We start from the raw sequence: 18,798 nt of genomic DNA on the forward strand, positions 1-18,798 counted from the left end.
CACACAGAGAGAGGCAGAGACACAGGCAGAGGGAGAAGCAGGCTCCATGCAGGGAGCCCGATGTGGGACTCGATCCCCGGTCTCCAGGATCATGCCCTGGGCTGAAGGTGGCGCTAAACCACTGAGACACCTGGGCTGCCCATGGCCTCAGTTTTAAAATGCTTAAGCTGGTTATGACACGGCAGGAAACCTGGACAAATTTTTATTTTGTTTTGTTTTTCCTCTCCTCAATCGAGTGTCCTCTATTTATAGTTAGTGAGATCCTTACATATTCAGGTGTGATCTTTTGATTTTAGTTTTACATGTATAATTCTTTGGGTTATTTCCTGCATGTTTAGTTTTACATGTATAATTCTTTGGGTTATTTCCTGCATGTTCAGATGTTACGTGGTTCAAGGCATACATGATTTTGTCCTAGAAGTCCATGCCCCTTAATTTCTGGGTTCTCTTCTGACACCTGGAGAGGGCTTATGTTTTTAGGTCTGGTAATAGAATTCCTAAAAGTAATTATTGTGATATCTCTATTTTTGGCTTTTTATTAAAAAGTGTAAGAGTTAAAAAAAAAGTGTAAGAGTTTTACACTTTCATCTGACCTTGACATTATATAGTGTTTCTGTTTCAGACAGCGGCGATGTTTCACTTCTTCAGAAAATCTCCGGAATCTAAAAAGCCCTCTGTACCAGACACAGAAGCAGATGGATTTGTCCTTTTAGGTGAGTCTTTTTGAGAAACAAAATCCTAATTGGTTAAATTACTTTTACTTTAAAAGATTGCTTGAAACTTATGTGATGAATTTTAAAAATTATTTCCTACTAATTCCAGAATTCATTTATGTATATGAAATCTATAAAAATAGGGATTGCCTGGGTGACTCTGCAGTTAAGCGTCTGCCTTTGGCTCAGGTGACGATCCTGGAGTCCTGGGATTGAGTCCCACATCTGGCTCCCTGCATGGAGCCTGCTTCTCCCTCTGCCTGTGTCTCTGCCTCTGTCTCTCTGTGTGTCTCTAATGAATAAATAAAATCTTTAAAAAAAAAGAAATCTATAAAAATATCTATAAAAATAAAGGTCATCAATCACTTAAAATATTATCATCAAGTCATACACTTCTTATATATTACTTTGGCTGTATACTTTAAATATATAAAGTCATCCCTTTTTTTCCCGTATATGTTAAATGGTCAGCCTTTTTAATTGTGAAAAACCAAATGTCTTGAAGGATCCTTGATAGATTCAAGTTCTGTTTTATAAATAGTACCAAACCTTGTTCTTAAATTAGCATCTGAAATTAAATTAGGCATCCAATAAATAATTTACTGAATAAAGTATACTTTTAAAATATGTTAAATCATGTCTCCTAATGTTTGTTAAGACTGGTTTATTTTCTATTAAAAAATTGATACCGCTAGTATGATAATTTGGTATGATTTACACTGCTATTATAAATTTTAGAAAAATTTCTTTCAAACAAATACTATGCTTTTTCCAAAGGGAATTCTGAAAAATAACATTTCCTTCATGTTGTTATGTCTTTCCCCTGAAGAAGAGATTTGCAGTTTTTGTATAGTTCTTCCGAGAAATTCTCTCCCCAGAGGGTGGTGAGCCAACACCTAGTGTTCCCACATAGCACGCATCCTCTTCCACTCTGGACTTCCTCCCACCAAATTCAGTTCCTTTCCTGAGAGGATTTACATGAACTTGTAGGTTATTTGTTCCCTGGGATGTTTCTCAGGTATCTTTCTTTCCAGATTCTTGTTTCCTACCTATTATGGTCTTTTTTTTTTTTTTTTTTTTAAGATTTATTCATTTATTTATGATAGACACACACACACACAGAGAGAGAGAGAGGCAGAGAGAGAAGCAGGCTCCATGCTGGCAGCCCGACGCAAGACTCGATCCCAGGACTCGAAGATCGTGCCCTGGGCCAAAGGCAGCCACCAAACCACCGAGCCACCCAGGGATCCCCCCTCTTATGGTCTCTATCTTAGTCCAGTCAGATGGGGTTCCCCTAGCACTGGCAAATGCTCTATATGTCTTGAAACATGGAGGATGGCTTCTTGGATTTAAGAGTGATCCTGAATTTTTTTTTTTTGGCTCTCTCAGAGCTAGAGTTCATACCATGCCTCTTTCCCAACACTTTTAGAAGTATAAATGGGCAGGTCTCTGCCTCTTCAGCCCTTCTCTTTGGGATCTGGTCTCTCACAGAAAGGACACAAGGGTTTCACCCATCTGGCCCTCTTCCATTTCTAGGCCTTAATCTCTGGGAGAGCAGATTAAGAGTTTTCTTGTGGCTAAACATTACCTTAGAATATCCCATCTTTTCCACAGTCAAGTTCTGGCAGGCCAGAATATGCAGTGCTGGCAAATTCCCTTTCCCTTTTGGCAGTTTTTCTGAATCTGCGTCATATGTTCTGGGACAGGGGCAATAACTCGGGTGGTCAGAGTTGTTTTCTCTCTGCCCAGATCCCCTACACCTGAGGCAAAATAGTGAGGCATTGTTTGACCAGGGCTGGTGGTTTTTCTGGAGAACTTTCTCATGGGTATAAATGGGAGTGCCTTGCACACGACTGCTTATCTGGCCCTTCTTGCCATGTCAGGTATTTGTGCTGTGGCTTCCAGGTCAGAAGTGACTGCATCAGTCCCAACTTCTGTTCCTTGAAAGCTGCCGGTGCTGCCCCCTCTTACCTCCTGGAATAGCCTCACTAACTGAACCTCAGTGATGCCGCTGGTCTGCTTCTTTAGGCCCTTTCATAAGAAACTCTTCTCTCAGAAATTTGCTTCAACAAAGCCTGGTTTTCCAAACTGTGTTCTGTATTCCTCTGTAGTCTTCACATATATACAGAGAACTTGGCTGTTTTCTGTTGTTTCATGACTAGAAATAAACATTATTCTTTTTGTAACCAAATAGCCATCAAAGGATTGTGAGTTTATGTCCAGACATCTTTGAGAGCACATGTGACTTTTAATGCTGGCCCTCAAAAACTCTTTATACGTCTTCTTCACCTCTCTGGCTCTGTGGCTTGCCACTTTGCAGCATATCAGGGGTGAGCTTTAATCACAGCTGAAAACGCTCCAGCTATTGCTTTTTCTAAAATCTCCAAGTGTCTGGTAGCTCGAAACATGTAGGTGCTTCACTTATAGTGAGCTAGACCAACGGGGCCCAGTTTCTGGGGTAGTTTGCCACAGCAGGTGAAACTTATTTGCTGTGGACCTTTTTCTCTTCTAGAAGAGGCTCTGGTTTAAACAGTGCTCTTTAGCTGAGTCTCAGAAGTCACAGAAACTTTCATATTTGTTAACTCATGAGGAAACTTCCAGCACTTTATTACTCTAATCTGCTTTCATGTTCTAGCTGTGCCATCCGATCTGCCTAAGCTCTTCCCCAAAGCTGATATGCTGTACTCTAAGGGCATTTTCCCAGGACCATGGGGGACTGAGTTGGGTAGGTTCTGTTCCTGTGCTGTACCTCACCTGCAACATTGGTGTCCCTGGCAGTCATGAGGAGGCCTCACGACCCTTGTAGTTCCAGGACAGCGGTGTGTTTTGAAATGCAGCTGGTGGTAGGCCCGCTTTCAAATGTTCCAAGCCAGATGAGTCCCCCACATGTCTGTTCGGCTCTCTCATCCTTCAGCTGCCATGAGTGTCCATGCTTGTCTGTGGTTAGCCCTATTTCCATCCAGGTAAAAAGCTCTACCCCTTCACCACTTGGCATGAAAAATCCCTGCGTCTCCCTACCATTCTGTGAGCTTAGTCACTCTCTTGAAGTTGTGATAGCAGTCAGCCTCAGCATTGGCTCTCTCTTCCTGTGTCGTCTTTCTCTTTTCATCCGTCACAACACCTCCCTTCTTCCTCAGGAACACCTCAGAGGCACTGCAGTGAGGTGCGGGTAAGAATCCTGACTCGAGCCAGACACGTTGGCTCTGTATCGTGGCTCTACAGCTCGCCAGAGCCTCCATGAGAGGGGAGGCTGAACTTCTCCCCCTCCTCCTCAGGCCTCTGCGTAGGCCTGAGAAGCACATACACATAGGTCGTGTTAACAGCATAGAACGTACAGGTTTTTACAGGTACATGGGAGCCCCCCTAGGGAAATGAAGACCCAAACAAGTGGCCAAACCTGTGTGCTTATATACGAGGTTGAACAAAGAGGCCATTGTGGAAAAGAGAAGTGTGTGGGGAGACTAATGGAAGATAAGAGTTATTGTGACAGGGTCTGTTTGTATGAAGTTCTCTTGGCCTCGACTCTCCCCCTCCAGTGATAGGAATGTTTCTTCCCTCCTGGCATCTTCTATAGGGGGTTTTATCTCCTGCTTTCAGGAAGGAAGTGGGGTCAGAATGCCCTTCTTGCACCTACTGTTTTTCAAGTGCCTTGAGCTCAGAATAATCCTGATGCCAAGGTGGCATGTTTTGGGGTGGTATGTTTGCCACCCCTCACCATTTTGAGCAAGTTATATAACCTCCAGGGGTGGCAGGGCATTTAGAAAATGAGCATGATAATAGTGCCAGCCCATAGAGTTATTGAGAAGATTAAGTGGGTTAACATGCGTAAGGTGCTTAGAACAACCCTGTCAGTGAAATGGTAATATTATGTCCACTTATAGGTGAGGACTTAACTTTTCTGAGTTCCTCCAGCTAGCATATAGCTGATCTGGAATTACAGTCCAAGCAATCTAACTTTGGAACATAATCCTCTTAACCACTAAGCTACCCATTTTTTTAAAATGTCATAATATTTTAAATTTTAAGACATTTTAAGCTCTTTAAAAAATTTTGACATTGTGTTCCTTATTGTTTTAAAGAGCAAGTATTGTGTTTCTTTGTTTTTATTTTTTAACTAAAAGAGTTGGTTGTTGTTCATAAAGTTGGGCTTTAATTTTGGCTACCTCAAACTTTTCAGTATGTAATATTTTAAATATTTTTAAGTATTGCAGACAACTATAATCTCCTTAATGAGGTTGAGGTTGGAAGATGGTATACATATTTAGTTAGTAAAAAATGCTCTGACAGGGACTTAATTGATTTGACTAGTAAAAGTCAGGACAGATTATTAGGAATATAGTAGGCTGTCTTTAAAAATAGAATGGTAACCTCTTTTTTTAAAGCTGATTTGTTCTGCTAAGTTGTTCTATTTTATCATGTGATTGCATACTGACAAATGTAATACCTACTTTAGTCTCAGCGCATACTGTGTAAAATATTTTGGAAAATGCCAAATAGGGATCCCTGGGTGGTGCAGCGGTTTAGTGCCTGCCTTTGGCCCAGGGTGCGATCCTGGAGACCTGGGATTGAATCCCACGTCAGGCTCCCTGTGCATGGAGCCTGCTTCTCCCTCTGCCTATGTCTCTGCCTCTCTCTCTCTCTCTCTCTCTGTGTGACTATCATAAATAAATTTTAAAAAAATCAAAAAAAAAAAAAAAAAAGAAAATGCCAAATAGGTCAAATGGTAGATATGAAATGCCCTTATTAACATGCCCCATACTTGCACACATATATTTTGGTTATCATATATCCACATAACTTTCTTTGTCCGCACATACAATAGATACATTGCTGGAAAATAAATGTGTATGGTGGACTTTGTGTATTTCGGAAGTGATACAACTAAGTAAAGATTTAGAAACAATTATATTTATGGCAACAACTGCCTCTTAGTACAGATTCTACAGAATTTGTTAGATTATCTTTGTATGTGGTCTTTATAACCTGTTGCTAAAATTATGTTGTTAAAGGTATAAAAATTATCTCTCTTCCTACTTGAGAGTAACTTTTATCCTAGGCAGGCCTTCCTGCTTAACACAAATTGGCTTTAGGTCATAAAGATTAGATGGCATCGCTGAGTTGCTAAAGTCAACACCCTGTGACTTGAAATTGAGGATCCAGGCAAAGCTAAGGCATTTTGTTGATAATAGGAATATCTGGGCTGTTCCTATACAATTAGCTCACTTTTAGACAGAAAGCTTTTTCCCTGTTAAGGTTCCTAAAGCTTTAGCCTTTGTGAAATGTCGAGTGTGCTGAGTAAGAATAAGGGGGAAAAAAAGCCTCATAGAAAAACATCCTTTCCCTTGTAACCAGTTCCTATTCACATAGGAAGGTAATAGCTATTCGTTCATTCAGTAATGATGTTGAAGTAATCCTCCAGGGTACTCATTTTACACAAAAACAAATTGTAGTTTTCATTTGCATCACTGGGTGGCGATTTTTCTTAGTTTTATACTACTGTTTAAAACCCCAGCAAGCGTGGTACTATTTGTAATTACCAGGGTTTTCTCGTGTTATGACATGTTTAATTGTACTTTTAAGACGTTATCTTTAAGTTGATTACAAATTTACTACTGTACTGTGCAACCTCATAGTTATTTTAAATGAAGGAAAAGGGTATCTGTTGCCTAGATGTTGGCATATAATTCCTTCCAAAACTAAGACAATGGCATGAATTAGCTTATTATGTTATGGCAAAAAGAAGGAAAAATAACAGCAACACCCCCCCCCCAATATAAGATGAAAAAGAATAATTTAGATTACAGATGTTATGTTTGCTGACATTGCTGTCCTACTGAGTAGGACTTTGGAGCAGGTGGAGAGAAATCGGGCAAGGACAGCCCCTGAGATGGAAGGGCAGAGGTTATGGTACAACTATCATTCATCATGGTTTTCAGAATATTCAGGTGCTTCTGAAAGTGGGGGGCATGAGGACCCATAGTTTCCATCAGGCTAATTATTTTGTAAAACTGAATCGAGACACACGATTTAGCACTTCAGCAGCTTGGATTTCATCTTTTAAGGGTCGATATTGAAATATGTTACTTAGTCTCACTTTCTGTGTTCTGGTTGAAATGATAAATCAGATTTTGAAACGTAATGGGTTATTTTGAAGGTTGACTCCTATGGAATTCCTCTTCCTCAGAATCATTCAAACCATGTATACACACTAAAGTTAAACTATTCCATCTTTTTCTAAAGATTTTATTTACTTATTCATGAGAGACAGAGGCAGAGGGAGAAGCAGGCTCACTTAGTCTACTTTAGTCTCAGCGCATACTGTGTAAATATTTTACACAGGACCCTGGGATCACACCCTGAGCTGAAGACAGATGCTCAACCACTGAGTACCCAGGCATTCCAAACTATTCCATTTTTATATGGAATTTTTGGATAATCTCTCTGTGCTCCTTCTTTTATTTAAAAGTGGAAATGTAACTGTATACAGTAAAAATTTATATTCCATGGGATGTGGGACAATAAGTCACTTTGAATCTCTCTGGGACTGAAGGCTTTAATTAAAACAACAAAGACAAAATTGAAACAGATTTTTAGCATGTGCTTCCTATTTTTATTCCCTGTTCTTACAACAGAAGTATACCAAATCATTTACAAAAATCGAGTGTGGATTAAAAAAACAACTGACCCTATTAATATCTCTTTACCCATGTATTGTGATACCCCAAAAAACTCAAATTATGGTTACTTTACTTGGCAATCTTTGTATTTTTACTCTGACCTTCCAATTCTAAAACAAGTTTCAACTAACTTCATTATGCACTTGTGCATTTCCCCATTAAGAAATGTGGAGTTTGATGTCTAATGGATAACAGAACTTTCATGTTCATTGGTTCCTAATTCTGGTTCACCCTGTTCACCTACTGACACTTTGGAGTTAGAAGTGTTCAGGCAAGGCTGTCCTGGGTAAGGTGTACCCCCGTCTCAGTTCTTTGCATGGATTAGAAGGAACACCATGGGGCAAAGGAGAGGTGTGGACCATACTGAGAAGCAGAACTGAGCCCTCTGTTTCATACAATTAATTGTGAGAAAGTCATTCATTCGTACTGGGGCTCAGTATGTCAATCGGATGGTCTGTTTCTCTGCCTCCTTGATTTGAACCCTACTGTGCATTAGGGAGCACTTTGAAAAGATAATGGTGCTGGGGCCTCCAGAATCCCTGCATTCTGGTTAGACAGGCCTGGGGTTTGGCCCAGACAGGAGTTTTTTTGTTTGTTTGTTTGTTTGTTTGTTTGTTTTTTTCAGCATTTCCAGACACTACTAGTGTGCACGTAGGGCCGAGAACCACTGATACTTATTCTCTGTAATTTAGTGCTCTTACACCATCAAACACTTTGAAAAGGACCTCATAAAAATACAGGCTTACGGTTTCTCTTCCACTGTAGTTTGAACCATAAACAAACAAAAAGCAAATAAAACCACAACACTTCTAGGTTAAGCACACTTCCTTTCAAACATTAAATAGGTAAAGAAGCAGAAAGCTTCAAGTTTCTTAAAGTCATATATTTGGAATCTAAAATTTTTTTTTTTTAAATCAGTGGAGCAATTGAGAAGCATTTTATTAACCTAATTATACAGATGTGAATTCCACATGGCCTATAACTCTTTTGGTCTTTAGCCATAGCACATCTATTTGACAGATTAACACCTGTAATCTCTTTAGAACAACTCCAAGGAACTTTTTCTTTGAACTGAAGCCTTCAGGCAGCCATATTTGTAGTATAGCCATTTGGGGGTCATTGGCTGGTTTCCCCTGGTGCTGTTTCCCTGAGGGTACTTATTTAGTATGACGCTAGTAGGGAAACAGCTTAAGCACTCACACCGTATTCCATAAATGAGTTTCCTCTGGCATTTCCTTAGAGGCTTTCAGCATGCTTATATCTTCCACATTTAAGACTATTTAACTGAAAAATTGTGATAGTAGCTTTTATATTTGAACTTAAAAGTTTATCTTTCATTCAGTTGAGGAAATAATGAGAATGAGAATCACAGTAAAATGCACACTATGAACATTATACTTTGTACTGGTAATTCAGATAGGGTTGGAAGACCTGAGTGTTTGTTTTCTGGTAATTTTCATAATATGACAGTATTATTTCATATTTTAGTGGTTGTCTTACTCAGCATCTATTTTTTTTCCTTTGAACGCAACCAAAGCATGTTAAAAGGGAAGAATTATTGCTAAGGGTAAAACATTGATCTACATAAATGTGAATTTCTGAAAAATGTATCTTCTTCCTTTGTTACATCCTGATAGAATTATGGTGTTACCTCAGAATAGCATTATGTAATAAACTAAGCCAGAAGGAAAACATCTTATATTTGTGTGATGGAGTCCTCTTATAGTAGTGATCATTAATTGAATACTCTTGAGCACCTCCTCTGTCACGGATGCTTTGCTCCTTATTAAGAATGCTGCAGATTCCTAGGCCTACCCATACCCAGTGAAACAGAATCTTTGGAGCTAGCCTAAGAATCAGCATTTTAAAAAAGCAATGCATGTGACTTTTCTATGACAAAAGAGACAAGAATATACAATGGGGAAAAGACAAGTCTCTTCAGTATATGGTGCTAGGAAAACTGGACAGCAACATGCAAAAAAACAAAAGTGGACCACTTTCTAACACCATACACAAAAGTAAACTCAAAATAAATTAAAGATCTAAATGTGAGACCTGAAACTACAAAACTCCTAGAAGAGAACACAGGAAGTAATTTCTCTGACATCAGCTGTAGCAGCTTCTTTCTAGATACATCTTTCTCAGGCAGGGGAAACAAAGCAATAATAAACTTAGGACTATACCAAGTAAAAAGTTTTGGACAGCAAAGGAAACTCTCAACAAAACAAAAAGGTAATCTACTGAATGGAAGAAGATGTTTCCAAATGATATATTTGAAAAGGCGTTAATATTCAAAATATACAAAGAACTTATATAACCCAACACCAAAAAAATCAATCCAATTGAAAAATGGGCAGAGGACCTGAATAGACATTTTTTTCAAAGAAGCCATACAGGTGGCCAACAGACACATGAAAAGATGCTCCTACTAATAAGGGAAACGCAAATCAAATCCACAATGACATATCACTTTACACCTGTCAGAATGGCTGAGATCAAAAAGACAAGAAATAACAAGTGTTGGCGAGGATGTAGAGGAAAAGGAACCCTTGTGCACTGTTGGTGGGAATGCAAACTGGTACAGCCACTGTGGAAAACAGTGTGGAGGTTCCTCAAAAAATTAAAAATAGAATGTGACCATATCCAAAGAATAGGAAAACACTAATTCAAAGGGATATATGCACCTCTAGCTTTATTGCAGCATTTTTTACATAGTCAAATTATGGAAGCAGCTCATGTCCATTGATAAAGAAAATGTGGGGTACACACACACAATGTGTGTAAAATGAAAACTTGGCATTTGCAACATATGAATGGATCAAGAGGGTATAATGCTAAGTGAAATCAGTCAGAGAAAGACAAATACCGTTTGATCTCACTCGTATGTGAAATTAAGAAACAAAGCAAACAAGGGGTATCTGGGTGGCTCAGTTGGTTAAGCATCTGCCTTTGACTTGGGTCATGATATCAGGGTCCTGGGATCAAGCCCGAGTCAGGTTTCCTGCTCAGTGGGGAGCCTACTTCTCCCTCTCCCTCCACTCCTGTTCTCTCTTTGTCTCTCAAATTTTTAAAATCTTTTTTTTTTTAATACAAATGAACAAAGAAAACAAACAAACCAAAATTCAGACTCTTAACTATAGAGAAGCAAACTGATGATTATCAGAGGGAAGGTGGGTAGGGGATGAATGAAATAGGTGCAGGGGTTTAAGAGTACATTTATCTTAATGGTCACTAAGTAATACATGGAATTGTTGAATCTCTATTGCACACCTGATACCGATATAATGATGTATGTCAACTATGTTGAAATAAAAAAAAAAAGAATTTCTGCTACACTGTGGTTATCAGTTAAAGTATAAACTGATATCCTACAATTGGTATTTTTTTTTAAGATACTATTTTTTTTTATTCATGAGAGACACACAGAGAGAGGCAGAGACACAGGCAGAGGGAGAAGTAAGCTCCCTGTGGAGAGCCTGATGCGGAACTCGAGTCCAGGACCCCGAGATCACACCCTGAGTCAAAGGTAGACATTCAACCACTGAGCCACCCAGGCATCTCCTAAAATTGATATTTTCATTAAAAAGTCATACTTTTATGATTATATATGCATATATTTTCTTTATGCATACACATATATACATTAGTCATTTTTAATGAGAAGTATTATGTATACTAAAGCCTTACATTACAGTATAAATGACTTAAAGGAGCCATTGTTCAGAATTTTTTTAGTATTCTAACTCAAATAGCTCAGTTCTAAAATTATGTAATAATTTATTTTTATTTCTGGCATCTATTATTTCCTGGTATGCAAGGTGAAAATATGCTTGGCAGCACCAAAGGAAAACGAACTCTTAAAATAGTTTGTTGATGGATTGGTTGAAAGAGCTGATAACTATGATAATCATCCATTGTCCCTGTTGGTCTCCCTATGTTAGGAGTTCTTAGCCATGACGACTTTGGGGGGCTGAGTGGAGTAGTTTGGCCTCCTGAAATTATAGGCAAAATTTTGTATTTGCATTTTTCTGAGAGGAAGGGTCTTTGCATTTCATCAGAATCTCAAGGGTCTGTAACCCTAAGAAGGTTAAAGAATCACTTTCCTAGATGTTGCTATATATACGAATGTTTACCAGCCCCTTGGACTGTGTGAGCTTAGGGAATTTTTATTTTAATGTCAGAGGTAGCATAGTCCTCATCAGAGGTGTGTCACATCTCATTGGCCACCTTTACTACTTTGGCTTCAGAAAATAGAATGAGCAGCTAAAAGAAAATTAGAGAATAATTACTATAATATAAGATAACACAGCAGATGGGATATCTGTAAGGAAGTTACAGCCTAAGTGGCAAGACCTACAAAGATAAAAATTAAGCAACATTGCAAAACAATACAATCAAACATCAAGTATTTATATCATTATGTACAGCTCATTAGTGTGTTGGTGTTTCTCTGTCTTGTCAGTCTGGTATGAGTATGTGTATACTTTTCCAGTGATGCATTCGGGACATGGTATTGCAATTAGTTTTTTTGTTAGAAAAACTAAAAGCAGGCAAATGATAATAGAAATACAGATCCCAGACTGTGACTGGAGAACTCTTTTACTTGTTATAGTAAACATATAATTAGTAATGAGTAATGACAGTTTACTCTTGATTTGCTTTTATATGGATCTGTCACCATTCTAACCAGGATGGTTTCTGCTCCCAGGCTTACAGGCCGGCATGTTCTTGGAGAGGATTTCTCACCGGTTTCACTTTGGATCCTGGTCAGTCTGCAGATCTCACATGAAATTCTGTCTCTAGGTCTCTATGATTTCTAGATAGCTCTCTCTTTGATCTTATAGTATACATTTTCTCCTAGCATTTGTTTGCTTCTTAATCACATAGTATCTTGTAGTAGCTCCTCTACCACCATTCTATAATGTTATTTAAACTTTTATTTTTATATGTTTTACTACTTGGATCATAACTTCCTCCTAGGCATCTTGTCTGCTGTGCGTCTTACCTAATACTTCAATGAGTTCCATAAAGCAGATCCTCAATCTACATATTGTCAACAGATTTTGGAATGACTTTGAGATCATTTAGTATTTGGTTAGAAAACTTTTTTTTTTTTTTTTTTTTTTTTTGGTAAAGTCTTCTATGAAGGTGTTTTTTTTGTTTAGTGGAAGTGGATCATTGTTGAACTTATGTCACCTATCACCTGGACTTAATTTACACTAATATTAATGCAAACCGAAATAAGCACTTAGAGCAGGTTTGCCTATTCCATATTCATTCCTTCTTCCACACTTCTGAGTATTCACTTTGTCTTCATGACCATGTGTTTCAGGAGAGACTGGCTTTATTACCAGCCCTGGGAGCTCAGTTCTAATTTGTCTAAGCCAGTCACCATGACGCAATCCACCTTGCCAGCAGTTAGTTTCCGAATGGACCCATGGCATTTTTGCCTGATTGGATGTGAAGGAAGGTCAGCTAAGGGGCTCAGAGGCAGACACTGGAGAATTGGCCTCTCTTCCCCTGGCAGCTATTTTATCTGGATGAGATGCCTGATGAGGTTGCATACACCACTGCCACCTTTGCTGAGGGGAGGTAGCTCAAGACAGAGAAGATAACATGTTGAAGATGGCAGAATAAAATGAGAAAGCAATTTGGTCCACGATGACATTGTTGAACCGATCTATTTACAAGCCTGGCATCTGTCAACCTCTGGACCTCTTCCTGGGTGAGATAGTAAATTCCCTCATTAAAGTATAAGCCACTTTGAGATAGGCTTCTGTTACTTGCAGCTGAGAATGTCTGGACTGATGTTTGACAGGTATACTTATAATGTCCAGACTCCTTTACCCAGGAGGGTAAATATAGTATACAATACACACACACAGACACACACACACACACACACACATATATTTATATTTGTGTGTGTATCTTCATTTGATGTGTATATAAGAAAAGTTTGTATTTATGCCCTCCAAAGCTTAATTTTTAGCAAAACAATGTATGGAAATAGTCTTGAGTTTCACTGCAGATGAAATGAATAGGTTGTCAGAGTCACGTGTAAACATTTGGAAAGATACAGCTCATGGCATCAGAAAGGATGTGCATCCTGGATGTTGCTGATACCTGGGGAGGCTCTGTTACTGTTACAAAGCCACTGATTGATGAACAATCATTTTAACTATTTGGTGATCAGGAAACAAGTGTAACATAACTTACATAAGAGTTTGCTACCTCTCTGTGGGTTTTGCTGTATTTTAGGGAATTTGGTGGTAAATTTAGTTTGATGTACAACATAGTTTAATTTTTCCAATCGAAACGAAAGGGAAATAGGATTCCTGATGCATTTTCCTACAAGTCGAGTTTTCAGGAATGGATTACTTATGCTAGGCAGGAGATTCCTGTGCGAATCCAGACCAGCTATTTTATAAAGTCAGCAATCCTGCTAACGATAACAGTTTTAAACTTAATATAGTCTTAGAGCAACTCACCTATATGACTCACATATCTTTATGTGTTATATATTTAGAAATGTACCATTTCCAAAAATGCTGAAGGCAATAAATGAAATCGTAATCCTTTTTTTAAACATGGAAATTTGGGAGGAAAATTAAAATGTATATGTTTCTTTTTATCATCTCAAATTCATAGTTCCAAAGGCACTATTTAAAGTTTAAAACCAATTATATATTATATTTTTACTTGAATTGCATGTCAATCATGCTCAGTGTGTCAAATTTTAAAGAGGAGTTTTTAAGAGCAATGAAAAAAGTTCATTAATCTTACTTTTAAATGTTTGCATTATTTTATTGTAAATTGAGCTACAATTTATTACATTTTTCCCATTGAAGGATGGGAATGATGCAGCATATAATTACTAGGTGTTGAAAGAGATTTTAGGGATAATCCTGAACAACCTCCTATGTAAATCTTTCTGCTTGAGAGTTATATATTCAAAATACTTTATGTAAGTTCTTTTGTTTGCTAAAGACAGAAAGGAGGGTAAATATAGTATAGAAGCTACCTCATATAAAATACCGTATTACAGTATGAACCAATTATAGTAAAAGCATTCCCTTCACCGTGAGATATAAATGCCTTTCCAGCCTGTGGGCATCTTTTTATTGCTAACGGTGGTTTAAATTTACCACCACAAAAATTCAATTATGATTTCTACCTGTTACAAAAATATGCTAATGAATCCAGATATATTTTAGTATTCTGAGTTCAGATGTACTTAAATGTTTTCCATTCCCTAAAAGAGTGCAGTTTCTTTCAGCTCCTTTAGGTCCCCAAGGTTACAGGACTTTGAAGCATGTAGAGCTCAGCGTGGTACAAAGCCGTGTTTCTTGGGTTGTGTTCCGTGGGCACCTTCCTGGAACACAGGAGAAGTGTTACACTGACAAAATTGCATCATGGTGCTCTATGGGAAAAAATAAGCTGATGGAATTTCACATTTCTATTCTGAAATTTTCCTTACATTCTAGAGAGAACCACCATTGATTTTATAAGCAGGTACTAGGCAGTTAACATGTATGAGTGGGAACAAAGGAATAATTTGGAAACAGACAATCATATTTAATTCCTTGGCTGCTTTGTTCTTTGAGCATTTGTAGTCATAGTCACGGTTTTCTACTTTATTTAATAACCTATGAAATAAAATAAATTGAGCATTAACAGCAATTTAAACTTAGAAGAAGTAAACATTAAAATTTTGTCTAAAATTATAGTTTGTATGATAGAATCTAAAATATCAGTATTTCACAATGTTCTGCAGAGAACATTTTGACCTTCAGACACTTCATGACATTAACTATGGGGAGAGAGCACATTTTGAAGAAAATGAAAGCTCTGCTGCTTATTTCTTTTCTAATCTTACACAGTTCAGATCACTTTACTGGGACACAGATTCCTCATCTAGTGAATGAAAGAGGAAATAAGATTTTTATCTCCAATGTTTTTGTTTGTTTTTAATAGCCTAACATTCCAGTAATACTTTTTCTGTGCTATATATTTAAAGAGACTGTGACAAATCCCTCAATTTATTCTAATCTCTGTCGGAATAAATTGATGGTACTAAAGTGTGTTCTGATGCATTGAGCTTTTCTTCAAGAGGGCAAGAAATCAGTGCACCTGTGAAACAAAAGTCAGTATGAAGATTTTTGTTGTTGTTGTTAAATTTTTAGCTAGCTAGTAGACGCAAGTTAACCTGACAAATCTTTTATTAAAATACTTATGAACACAGAGGAAAAAGTTTTATAATCATTACCAAAATTTAAAGGTGACAGGCAGCTTAGCATTATACTCTAGCTCTATCCATATCATTGCAAATGGCAAGATTTCATTCTTCTTCATGACTGAATAATACTCTGTTATATAATATGAAACTTTTTCTTATATATATTTTATGTGATTAAAAATTTCTGTAAGGAAGAATGTTTATTTACCAATGGACCTTATGAATTGAGGTGATTTAATTTTTCTCTTTTTATTATATTTACAAATTTGACTAGTCATATTTACTGTAATGAACGTGTTGTACTTATAAAAACCCAAAGTCAAAAGGATCCTCAAAGAGATAGGTCTCTGAATTTAGTTCTCTCATCGAGTAGGTAGTTCTCCCAAAAATACAAGTGCATTTACTCTACTACTGAAATTGCATTGGGCGTCCTGTATCCATGTTATAGTTCAGTTAATTGAATGTCTAGTGAGTAAATATAAGTACTTAGCTTCTCTTAAAATATTTCTATTAATAATTATATATATAATTTTGGTAGATTTAGGCCAGGGTATAATAATATAAGAGCATCTCATCCTAAACTTTTCACTCATTTGCAATAACTTAATAATTTTTAAATTAATTTTAAGAGGAAATTATATCTTAGGGAAAGAAGTTAATCAGCTTTTTGAGTTTCTCTCTCACATTTTCCTGGATGTTGACGATCCTCTTACATATGAAGGTATCCCTAAATACCTTCATGTGTATCAGGAACTTCTAGTGTATTAGGAGGCATCCTTTAAGCATGAAGGTCAATTTTAAGGTGACATTTCATTGCATTTAAAAAATTGCTTATGTAAACTATCATTTTCACTGGATTGCATAAACTTGTACCCTATCTACTTTATTAAAGTCTACTCAGCAACTTTAATGACATGCATGTGAAGTTTTATGTTCCTTTTCTTCAATTATTTTTGCATGATTATTTCTCTGGAATTTTGAGTTTAAACTTTTAAACTTATACTGTGAAGATATATAATAATTTCTCCTCTGCAGTGGTTTTTTGTATTGATTGTTTAGTTAATAAAGTTAAAATCACATGTTATTTTTGCATGTCAGTTATTTTTAAAAGGTCTCCCTGAAAAAGAAGATACAATCTCTCTCTCTCTCTCTCTCTTTCTTTTTTTTAAATTGCCCTTATTGTCAGTTGATCTGGAATGTCTGTTGATTATGTCTTGGCTGAAGGCTGAGTTTTTATTTAATTTATTTAATTGAGGCATTAGGCATTTATAGCAAATATATCAGAAACTTTTATTTTATTTATTATTTTAGAGAGAGGAGAGCAAGAAGTAGAGGGAGAGAGCCTCTGGCTAACTCCCCGCTGAGCGCAGAGCCCAACTCAGTTCTGGATCCTATGACCCTGAGATCATGACCTGAGTGGAAACCAAGAGCTGTACACTTAACTGACTGAGCCACCCAGGCACCCCAGAAACTTTAATTTTAAAAGAAATTAAACCTTTTCTTTTTTTCCACACCCACAAAAGAGCACTATGAAGTAGTTGGAAGTTTATCTCTGAATGACATGTGAACATTAATGAAGAAGGAATTTGGCGTATTTTCCAGGTAGAGGAAAGCACCGTTGCTCCCAAGCAGGCCAGGATACAGTAGTCTGTTTACTTGTCATCAGTATTTCCCCCACCACAGCCTATCTTGGACAGAATTTTCAAGCCCAGCCAATTCTAGGATTGATTCATAGCAAAGAATGGATATGGTCCATTAGTTAAGAAAGGATGTGGAGAGGGAAAAATATGCTAACTTTGTCCCTTCATCTTTTTCTAGACCAAATAAGTTGATTTTTATTTTGATTCTGCCCATTTAATTTTTGTTATATGCTTCTCAACCGTGCTCTTTCCTCGTTACTTTTAGGCATAGAACTTCCTAATAGTTAGCCTCAGCAAGAACACTCAGGCTTTTCATGTTCTTTGGCATTAGGAGGCATTGAATTTCTTTCTTTTTTTTTTTTTAAGATTTTATTTATTTATTCATAGACACAGAGAGAGAGAGAGGCAGAGACACAGGCAGAGGGAGAAGCAGGCTCCGTGCAGGGAGCCCGATGTGGGACTCGATTCCGAGTCTCCAGGATCACACCCCAGGCTGCAGGCGGCGCCAGACTGCTGCGCCACCGGGGACTGCCCTAACACATTGAATTTCTGGCAGTGGAATTCTACAGACTCTGACCCCTTGCCCCATGGGCCTGAATAAAGAAACCTTGCTTCTGAGCATGTACATCTTGACAAGGACCTTCAACTCTTAGTTCTTAGTAGACCCAGTGTGTTTTATATCTACATGTGTTGGGAATGATCAGTCAGGTATCACCTATAGGTTCTTTATTTTTCCACATCTGTCTTCTCACATGATCATAATCATTGCTTATAAATTAAGTAACATTATTCATATTACATTTCATGCAGTCACAGTTGGATTTAGTAAAGCAAGAGTGTGGAAGAGAGATGGATCGTCAACCTTTCTATGAGTTCTTTTAACCTATTATATCTCCATGTATTCCTGATAAAATTGTTATCAGTGTGATTGGTTTTCTGCTAGATTTCATATGAAACTCTTTTAGAGTTGAAATTGTTAAGAATAATTAGGTTAGGGATGCCTGGGTGGCTTAGCAGTTGAGTGTCTGCCTTCAGCTCAGGGCGTGATCCTGGAGTTCCAGGATCAAGTGCCACATCAGGCTCCTCACAAGGGAGCCTGCATCTCCCTCTGCCTATGTCTCTGCCTCTCTCTCTGTGTCTCTCATGAATAAATAAAATCTTTAAAAATTAATAATAATTAGGTTAAAAAACCAAACAACCAAATATGATCTGATTTGTGAATTATTGCAATAAAGATAATTTGGAAAAATTAGTTTATTATTAGATGTTTCTTAGTATAAAATTATAATTTTTCTAGAAAAAATACTTCTTAGAAAACCCAAGCTTATACATATAAAATCATGATTTTTTTAGAAAAAAATACTTCTTAGAAGACCTGAGGTTATTAGCCCCTGGAATTGGCCATGAGGCAAGATTTGAGAGTAGAATAATTTGTGGTATGAATTTGGTAAGTAAAGTTGTGGAAATTCAGATCCCATTTGATCATGGAGAAACATATTTTTCCCCAGCTATTAACTGATGTCAACTGC

The 18,798-nt window shown here is 37.4% G+C and overlaps 1 protein-coding gene across 14 annotated transcripts in view; it reads left to right on the top strand.

Annotated features, from left to right (window-relative positions):
- LOC610321 (UBAP1-MVB12-associated (UMA)-domain containing protein 1) overlaps positions 1 to 18,798 on the top strand; it is a 229,683-nt gene that overhangs the window by 32,281 nt on the left and 178,604 nt on the right. For 11 of the 14 annotated variants that reach the window (XR_005369443.1, XM_038556908.1, XM_038556918.1 and 8 more), the window contains one exon: positions 623 to 713. Coding sequence is in view for 13 of the 14 variants with exons in the window: in XM_038556920.1 (XP_038412848.1) it covers positions 623 to 713 (91 nt within the window). In the remaining variant the exon portion in view is untranslated. Of the gene's footprint in view, positions 1 to 622; positions 714 to 12,098; positions 12,157 to 12,722; positions 16,655 to 18,798 lie in introns of those variants that run through there. The other 3 variants (XM_038556917.1, XM_038556916.1, XM_038556914.1) reach the window with 1 other exon arrangement.

Source organism: Canis lupus, chromosome 14, assembly GCF_011100685.1.
Source record: "Canis lupus familiaris isolate Mischka breed German Shepherd chromosome 14, alternate assembly UU_Cfam_GSD_1.0, whole genome shotgun sequence".
Taxonomy (NCBI): Eukaryota; Metazoa; Chordata; class Mammalia; order Carnivora; family Canidae; genus Canis; species Canis lupus.